Source organism: Cucumis melo, chromosome 1, assembly GCF_025177605.1.
Source record: "Cucumis melo cultivar AY chromosome 1, USDA_Cmelo_AY_1.0, whole genome shotgun sequence".
Taxonomy (NCBI): domain Eukaryota; kingdom Viridiplantae; phylum Streptophyta; class Magnoliopsida; order Cucurbitales; family Cucurbitaceae; genus Cucumis; species Cucumis melo.
In genome coordinates this window covers 30,015,852-30,025,724 of record NC_066857.1, presented here as the reverse complement: position 1 = coordinate 30,025,724, position 9,873 = coordinate 30,015,852, and the positions used below count along the sequence as shown (strand labels likewise).

Below are 9,873 nucleotides of genomic sequence, written 5' to 3'. Positions count from 1 at the left end.
AATTTTGTTATCCAACTATACAACCTAACCCTGCATGCACCTACTTATTTCTTTGCCCTTAAAACAAAAAAGAAATTCTTTAATACATCACCAACACACACAACTCTTCCTTTACATTTCCCTTCCTAGATAAATAATAATTTATAAATTCATTTCTCTAAAATACCCATTTAACCCTACATAATATAAATTTTTATTTTTTTCAAACTAGATTATGTAACGACTAGAAGTTAAAATATGTTTAGTATAATGGTATTGACATGTGTACTCTGATCTCTATAGAAGTCGAAGGTTTAAACTTTCATCTTGATAATTATACTAAAAAAATGACTAAAAATGTGAACGGTTAAAAAGAATAAAGTATAAAGTCAAGGTCCATATTGAACTTCATTATCATCTTCAATATAAAGTGTGATAAACGTGCCATGAAAAGAAGTAGTAGAGGTAATAATAAATAACAATATAATTGATTATTACTCTTTTTCTTTTATAAATAAGCCACCATCCTTTAGTCTACACACACCCACACATTATGTTATCATCAATGGCTGTTCCATTATTATCTTCTACCATTGTTTTTCCATTTTCAACTAAGTCTCAGCTTCCTCTAAACCAAACCCTTTTCTCCATTAGTCCTTCTTCAGATTCTCATTGTTCTTGGAAATGGAGAACTCAACTTCTTCTTCATCAACCATCTTTGCCAATATCTACAAGAACTAGAAATGTATTGTCAGCCATATCCGATGATGACTCGGAAGTATCGACTCAGTTCGGTGAGACAGAGAATGAGACCGAGTTGGCCAAGAAGTGGAGGGAGATCCATGGAAGTGGCGATTGGGCCGACTTACTTGACCCAATGAACCCTATTCTTCGATCAGAATTAATTAGGTACGATATGGCTGGAATGACTCAATAAAGGTTGAACCCTAGTCTTTGCTTGAGAAACAGTTTGTTTTTAGTTTTATGTGTTTTTGAAATTTGTGTTTGTTTTCTGTTTAGTATTATATTTGGTTTATATATTTTATTGTGGAAAACATTAGAATTATTTGAAGTTTTGGAAACCTATATATATTTTTTCTATTTTTTAAAATTTTGATTTGATTTTTGAAAATTTTGGTAGAAATACGATAACAAAAGTAAAAGTAACTAATGAAAGTAAAATTTTATAAGTTTATTTAAAAAAATAAAAAATAAATCGGTTAACGAACATAATTAGTCTTTAGTTTTTAGATTTTGGTTTTTGAAATATGTATTTTTCCTTTGTAATTTCTTATTTATTCTAAGTTTAATTGAACAAACAAGTTTGTAAAATCAAATTACTGGTTTTTGCGTTTAAAATAGACACTTTGAGATAGTAGACAACTGAAACAAAGTGATGTTTTTAAAATTGAAAAATGATTTTAAATGATAAAACTATTGAAAATATTTACAAGAATAACAAAATTTTCTGCCTTTAAAGAGACATTTATTAGTATCTATGGCTAACGTTATTATAGATATCAACATTAGATATCCATAATTTAAAAAATATATATTCAACATTAGATATCCATAAGTTGGTTATCATTCTTTCTATCTTGGAAAAAATAATTTAATTTATCTTTTGAACAAAAAGAAGCTAAAAAAGTTATCAAGTAAGGTTTAGGTGGATTTGAGTGTTATTTTATTTTATTTATTCTTTTGGAAGTATGAGTGCTAAAAAAAGGTTATTAATTAAATGTGTTACATTGCCTCCCCCTTCCTTTCCCTCTTCCTCCCAAATTGGCATTGCACTATCACATGTTGAGATAAAAGCAGGAAGAAGAAATGGAAAATAAGGTACACTAATAATAATCGTAAAAAGGTAATTCAATTATTTAGGTTTCCAAAAATTAACATTAATGTCTTGTTTACTTAAAATTAGGAATTTTGTCAAACTTACACTACTATTCAACCTTTACCTCGAGCTTTAAGAGTCATGCATATTGTAACAATATTGACAATAGTAAATGTGTCAAAATTCATAATTTTTTTATCTGGAACAACAACATTAATGATAGTCGTAGCGATAATGATATGACGTAATTCTCACACACAATTGGATTGAGAAATTAGAATTTGTCAACAATTTTGCGTTTTTATTTATTAAAGATGTAGAAGTAGGTTCTATATGTGTCACTTAGGATGCATAAACACACCGATTCAATTGGACTCACTTTTTATACTACAATTGATTTATTACATTTTAAATGGAGGGAACGTGATCAAAGTTTTAATTCTTTCTCTATCATTTTTTAAGTTACGTTTATACTCTCAAGTCTTAAAATTATTTCAAAACTAACCCTTCAATTCAATTTTCTCACTAAAACAAAGATGAAAGTGTAGTTTGTAAAAGTAGACGAATTTGTTGGCATATAGATGGTTTCAATTATGCGCTTAGCTTCCTCTTCTCAAAACAATTATAAAATAGACTTAAAGTCTCTTTTAAAAAATAATATATAGGTGCATCTTGAGTTATAATTATTGTTATGCATTATATTCTATTCAAATGTTCAATCACAAGCTGTCACGTAAATGTTTTTTTCGAAATCTTTTTAGTACTTGTTTTCTTTATAATTGAAAATGATGCATGAAAAAGACATCGTATCTTTTTTTAGAAAAAAAACCATTGAATGCTATAAATGTATTTTTGAAACTTCAGATGTATATTTTACACAAAACACCAACCGTTTCCAAACAAAACTAACAATATTCTACAAGGTTATTTTTCTAAAACTAATTTTAAAAAATTTAAAAACATATTATAAACTTTTTGAAAGTTTAAAGATATATGTGACCCAACTCTCTCGTGGTTGGCACAATTAGTACTCTTTATTATTCCTTAATTCTATTTTTCTCCTTAATGGACGAAATGTGGAATAATTTGACAGAATTTTCTTTTTGATGTCGAATGCATTTGGTGATTTAAAAAGAATATTATTATTGGATAGATGATAACATCGAGAGTTAGGTTGAAGGTCTAAAATTAATAAGAAAGATTTTTATATGGTAAGAATCTATAAATACAAATTTTGAAAACCTACGATTGGATTAAGTGAAAGTAAAGTTATATTTCATATTTCTATTTATGTGTTTAACACCCAAATTCATAAATTGAATTATAATTAAAAAAAAAATGAGAATTTTCGTAAATGTAATAAAACACCAATTATTTATCGTCGGTGTAACAAAATCCACGAAGTTAACCATTTTTTAAATATTCCAAATTTGCCATTCTATCTTTCTTTTCCGCTGCAATTTCTTTCATCGTCTTCCTCATTCTTTTTCATTGTGATTTCTTTCCATGTCTTCCATATTTTTTTTTTCATCATTTAAATTTGGGTAAACAAATCTAAACGATCGTGTACAAAAAATAGCAAAATCTAAAAGATCGTGTATAAAGAATCTTTTTTTCCTCTTATTTTTTTACGTCATTTACATTTGAGTAACCAAATCTAAACGACCGTGTACAAAAAAATAGCAAAATTTAAAATATCATGTATAAAGAATCTTGAAAAAATCATTTAGATTGGAGTAGTCAAATATAAACGATCGTGTAAAATAATAAATGATCGTGTAGACAAATCCAAGCGATCGTGCACCAAAAAAATTTTAAAAAAATCGTTTACGCAAATCTAAACGATTGTGTACCAAATTTTGAAAAAAGAAAACGTTTAGATTTGGACCAAAACGTTTAGATTTTGGTCCAAATATAAACAATCATGTAACAAAATTAAACGATAGAATTGAAAAAATAAATTGTAGCCAAATCTAAACTACCAAAATATAAACCATGTATCAAACAATAATCAAATCTAAACGATCGTGTACCAAATATATTGTACGCGCATTGTTGACGACGTGGTTGACGAGACATTTTTGGTATTTTTCACGGTAGGCATGTGGGCTTTTTCCATTTTTTTAAATTGTTCTATACAATGTAAATATTTTGTCGTTTTGTTATATTTTTTAAAAGACCTCTTTAAAAAACTATATTTTAAATATGTATGATACTATATTTACTATTCATAAAACTAATAATAGGTATATACTATCTATTAGGTTGATTATAGACTACTATTAATTAATTTAATTTATGAGCATGGTTTATGTTAAAAAGTTTTGTATAATTATTATTCTGTAACATTATGTAATTTCTAATAAATTACAATGCATATTTTAATTTAAAATAAGAAAAAGCAAGTTTAAATACTATACTTTATTTTAAAACACTTTTATCTTTATTTAATATAATCTTGCATTATTTTAAAATTTAAATTTCAAATTTCGGATATAATAAAAATACAAAAGTATTGTTTGAAAATAATTGCATTGTTTAGATTACAAAATTAATCTAAAAATCTAAAAATAGTTTCCCAAAACATAATTTATATTGTGAGCCAAACATATATTTTTTTTTTTTAATTCGGCCAAATATGAAAATTCAACCTTAAACATTTGGGGTGGAGTTTTAGGGGTAAAGGATTAGGAAATTGTGTTTGACCAAGGAATATGATAAATGAGGATTATGGTTATCCTAATCCCTAAATAACTCTATATTTTACTTTTTTACAACCCTGCATTACTCTACCCAAATAACCCAATCCAAATTTTATTATTATTTTTTAAATTACTACAATCATAACCCTTCCCCAAAACACATATTATTATAACACTACTAACATAATTCCTTCCCCAAACACATATTATCATAACACTAGGATTATGGATTATTATAATCCTTTTCCCCATAACTTTTTCCCTCCCCAAACACACTGTTAGTGACATTATAAATTTTTCCCTATAGTTTTTGAAGAAAAATTAGAATTCAATTCTATAATTTTAATAAAGTTAGAATTTAGTCTGTTTAATAAAGGAGCAACTGCAAACATATATAACAATCAAGCCTAAAATATTAGTAGATATAATACAATGCAAAGATATTGTAAATATAACAAAATTTAAATAATCTATCTCTCAAAATATATTATGCAAGTGATAGACTAATCCCTAACATGTATGTATCGTTGATATATCTTGTACATTTTTTCTTAAAATGTTGCTATATGCTTAGTCATTAATCTTAAAAGTGTTGCCAATTGTAATTACTATCTAAATAGATTTTCATAAATAATCTTCTTTTAACTTGATAAAATCTTCCTAAATAGTCTTGTATAAATCGAGTTTTGTAGGTATGGGGAAATGGCTCAACTATGCTATGATGCATTTGTGTATGATCCATATTCTAAGTACTGTGGTACCTCAAGATACCCATTGGAAAGCTTCTTCCAAAGCCTAGGAAAGGAAAACGAAGGCTACCAAGTGACTCGCTTCCTTTATGCCACCGGCAATATCCAAATGCCTAATTCATTCATCAAACCTCGTTTCCCAAAGCTTTGGAGCAAGCATGCCAATTGGATAGGGTATGTGTGTTCATAAAAGGAAAAATGAAAAACTATTCACCTTTTAAATTTTCAAACTCGGTATATTTAATTTATAATTACTCGCGTGTCTCTTTCTTTGTTTTTTGCGAGTTTAGGTATGTAGCTGTTTCTGACGATGAGACGTCAAAGCGTTTAGGAAGACGTGACATTGTTGTTGCGTGGAGAGGAACGGTGACAAAGTTGGAGTGGGTGGAAGATTTGACAGATTATTTAGTTCCGGTTTCGTCCAGAAAAATTAAATGCCCTAATCCAGGAGTGATGGTGGAATCTGGGTTTTTGGATTTGTATACTGACAAGGAAGATGAGTGTGAATTTTGTAAATTCTCTGCTAGAGAACAAATATTGGCAGAGATGAAACGATTGATGGAGAAGTTCAATGGGGAAGAAGTGAGCATCACAATCACTGGTCATAGTCTTGGTAGCGCTTTGGCTATGATAAGTGCTTATGATATTGCAGAAATGGGGTTGAACAAGACATCAGATGGTAGCAGTGCACATGTTTCCGTTTTCTCCTTTGCAGGCCCTCGAGTGGGAAACGTTCAATTTAGGGAAAGATTGAATAAGCTAGGCATAAAGGTAATATTTTTCCTTTTCTTTTTAACTAATTTTAAGTTATACTTGAGAGAATTGAATAACTTAAATTCATTAACTAAATAGTGATGTGAAATGTCCTTTTAAGGTAGGGATAAACAAAAATAGACAATAAGAAAAAACTTACCCAACCCAACTAAAACCTACCAACTCGATTACCCAATTGACATTATGCACATCTTCTCAAAATTGATTTTCTTCTATCAACGTTACAAAACCGTCAAGAACCAATTACCACTATTCTTGATAAGTTGGTTTATGGGGTCGATTTGAGTTGAAGTTAACCAATTGATATCGATATGCCCCTAATTTGATTTAACATTGTAGCCACCTAATTTTGTCCGGCCTTATTTAAAATTAATGTAATTATTAAATTGTTTTTTTTTTACCTTAATTTGGCTATTTTATAATTTTGTGATTAACCAACTTTTGTAAAAAAAAAAAATGTTATTTATTACTTTTAAGGTTTTGTGGGTTGTTTGGTTAGAGTAATTAAGTCAATTAGTTAGTCTAACTAAGGTAGGTGGAGAAATACCAAATATGGTAGATTTTTAATTTGGTTTTGGTTATTAAAGGCTCTCTGTCATTTTGATATGAATGTTAAAGTTAGTATTATTTTCAATTTAAAAAAAATTAACCATTTTGAATTTTTAGCCATTTGAAGAAGCATTTTTTTGTTATAAATAATCTTACGACAGAATCTAGGAAATTTGGAAGTCCGATTTTCTAGAATTCTTGAAGTGAAGGATCACATCTTTGGAAGTCCAAGATTCAGTCCCAAGAAAAAATGGTTTTAATTAATGTTTTTTAAAAAAATTCTTTATTAGAAGGCTATCTCTATGACGAATTTTGAGAAATTGTACTAATTTCTCATTTTCTTAAGGTGAGAAAATTTCCTTTAATATAGTCTAATTGATAGAATGCTATCTACTTATTTTATGAGATCATTACTTCAAATATTGGAGTAATGAGGGATAAAATAAAACATTGTTTTTTAAAAAAAATTAAAAGATATTTTCAATTCAAGATTTGAAATTTGGCCATTGTTTTCTAAACAAGTGTTGGTAAGGTACTAACACCTTCCTCATACACAAATGATTCCCGAACTCATCTCTAGTTTTCGCAAACCATTTTTTTATGATTTTATTTAAAAAGTGTTTACTATATATTTCGGTGTCCAATCACACCATAAAAAGGATTAGTGGCGACTTCTTTTTTGTTTTAAAACTAACCATTTTGAGGATGTCGACCACTTCGCATTGTCTTGAGTACGAGGCGACAAACGTAACATGTCAGCCAAAATAGTAAAAGTAGTATATGGGCTTAAAGTCAAATAAATAACACATATATAACGTATCACTCTTTACCCTTCGTCTCACATTCCCTTTAAGACATTAATATATAGATAGATTGAGTTGTGCCTCTTTATCCTTTACTCTTTGTCTTAATTCCTTTTTAAGACGATATATATTAGATTGAGTTGCCCCTCTTTCTAGGCTGCTGTACGCTTCTTTGTACCATGTTAGGCCAAAACAACTTACTTAGTTTAATAATAACAATGATGAAATATATATTATCAAAATTCAAAGTTTAAAGACAACTACCAAGGTTTAGGAGCTAAAATATTTTTTTAAAAGAAAACTTTATTCAATCAAACAAATTCTGATTATTGTTTTTTTTTAATAAATAGGTATTGAGAGTCGTGAATATTCATGATATTGTACCAAAATCACCTGGGTTTATCTTCAATGAGAGTCTACCATCATGGGTACTGAAGATGATCGAACGACTTCCAATGACTTATGTACATGTTGGTGTTCTGCTCAAATTGGATCATTTGGACTCACCATATCTAAGACGTTCTACCGACCCTGGTTGTTCACATAATTTGGAGGCTTATTTACATCTACTCGATGGGTAAACGAAAAAGAAACTTATGCTCAAACTAAAAGAATATTCAATTTAAGACCTATTTAATTAGAAGAACCTTTCAACTGACATTATTTCAAACAAACCTTTCACTCTAATATCTTTATGCCTTATGGGTTTAAGCTTGGTTTCAATTCAAATGCAGATATCAAGGAAAGGGTATGAAATTTGAACGTGCGATAGGGAGAGATCCAGCCTTGGTGAACAAATCATGTGATTTCTTAGAAGATAAATATGTGGTTCCACCAAAGTGGAGACAAGATGAGAATAAGGGCATGGTTTATGTTGATGGTCGTTGGGTATTTGCTGATAGATCAGATATCGATAGTCACCCAGAAGATACACACTATCATCTCAAGAAAGTAGGATTGTTTTCTGATAATTATTAAAATATCTATGTTATAGAATAATTCAATCTCTTGATTTAAGAAAATGTTGATATATATATATATAGTAACAAGATTCTCTTGAAAAATAACAGAGATGTAAATCAACAAACTTTTAATACTTTAAAAAAAAAACTTAAGATTTTAATTTATACTCATATTAGTGAGCTCTTTTATAGAAAATATTTGGGTTGTTCTCTCGATTTATTAGTCCCTCTTTTATTTCAAATACTTCAATCGACTCTTACTTTTGTAGTGGTGCCATTTTGTGTTGGGTGGATATTCAATTTGTTGATCATAAAGCTTATGTGATAAAGAATGTTGTATGAAAAATAAATATAGACGTCATATATAACAATTCATTTGGAAATTTGGATGAGGAAATTATAAATTTTTTATTCTCTCTTAGTAAAGAGAGTTTAGTTTTACACATCCCATGGGATTCAATATAATATTCCCCAAGTAAATTCTTTTGTCTCTCTTTGCAACTAGAGTGTAAGAATTATCGGACTAACCCATCCAGACTATCCAAACCATATTATATGAGTTTATTTGGGTTAATTTAAAAGGTGGGTTGGATTGGGTTAAAAATTTGGTTTTTTTCGGGTTGGGTTGGGTCTCGAGTTAGGGTTGAAAAATTCGGTTCAACCCAACCCAACCCGAATTAATTAAATAAATAATATATATATATATATATATATATATATATATATATATATTATTTATTTAATAAAAGTAAAGTTTGTAATTACTAATTAGGTCATAGTTCAGTGTCACTGTCAGTCTCCCTCTCAACTCTCCCTTCCATTCTCAAATCTCAATATCATTGGCGCCTTCTCACTTCCATTCTTACATGACCATTTGATTCTCCGATTATTCAATTCACGATGGCTCTAAACCATCTCATTCTCCGATTCTCCAATTCAAGATGGCCCTAAACCATCTCAGAATCTCATCCCTCTCTACGGCCAGCCATCGTCGGCACCTTCTCATCTCCAATTTTTCCTCTCTATGGCCAACCATCTCCAATTCTCCCTCTCATCCTTTATACGGCCAGCCACATCTCTACAACGCCTTCTCATTTTTAAGGTGTAGTTTGAACTTTAAACCTTAAAACTTTCGGGACTGGGACGGATTCTGACCTCTGATTTCTATTACCTGCGGATTCCTGAGTTTGCATGATACAGGGTTTCTCTCAATCTTTGAACTTCAAATCCCTGACATCTTTTCCTAGGCCAAATGAAGAATGAATAAGAAAGAGCCCTCTCCTTCTAAGCCTGAATTGAATTGAGCCTTTGTTTTTTGCGAGTTTGAATGTCAAATCAATAAAATAAAAAAGGGCAGTCAAATCATGAAATGAGATTTCTATATAGAATCTTTTATTGAGTTCAAATGGTATGTACAAAAAGAGCCTAACGAAAAAGAGGACAGTTTGAACCTTGCATGAGGACATGTCTAAATTTGCTTTACATAGGAGTTTCTGACAAATACCACTCAGTAAGAGA

At 29.4% G+C, this 9,873-nt stretch overlaps 1 protein-coding gene across 1 annotated transcript; it reads left to right on the top strand.

Annotated features, from left to right (window-relative positions):
• The first annotated feature begins 512 nt into the window (after positions 1–512).
• On the top strand, positions 513–8,601 carry LOC103492871 (phospholipase A1-Igamma2, chloroplastic). Its single transcript, XM_008453417.3, has 5 exons — positions 513–888; positions 5,211–5,441; positions 5,558–6,038; positions 7,744–7,970; positions 8,128–8,601. The coding sequence occupies exons 1-5, from the start codon at positions 533–535 to the stop codon at positions 8,369–8,371; spliced, it is 1,539 nt and encodes a 512-aa protein (XP_008451639.2). The 5' UTR covers positions 513–532; the 3' UTR covers positions 8,372–8,601.
• Positions 8,602–9,873: the final 1,272 nt, after the last annotated feature.

Excerpts from the sequence above, each read along its gene's own strand:
- LOC103492871 (XM_008453417.3), top strand. The coding sequence starts at position 533 with ATGTTATCATCAATGGCTGTTCCATTATTATCTTCTACCATTGTTTTT. Across the intron at positions 889-5,210 it reads CTTCGATCAGAATTAATTAG|GTATGGGGAAATGGCTCAAC; the intron begins GTACGATATGGC and ends CGAGTTTTGTAG. Across the intron at positions 6,039-7,743 it reads TGAATAAGCTAGGCATAAAG|GTATTGAGAGTCGTGAATAT; the intron begins GTAATATTTTTC and ends TTTAATAAATAG.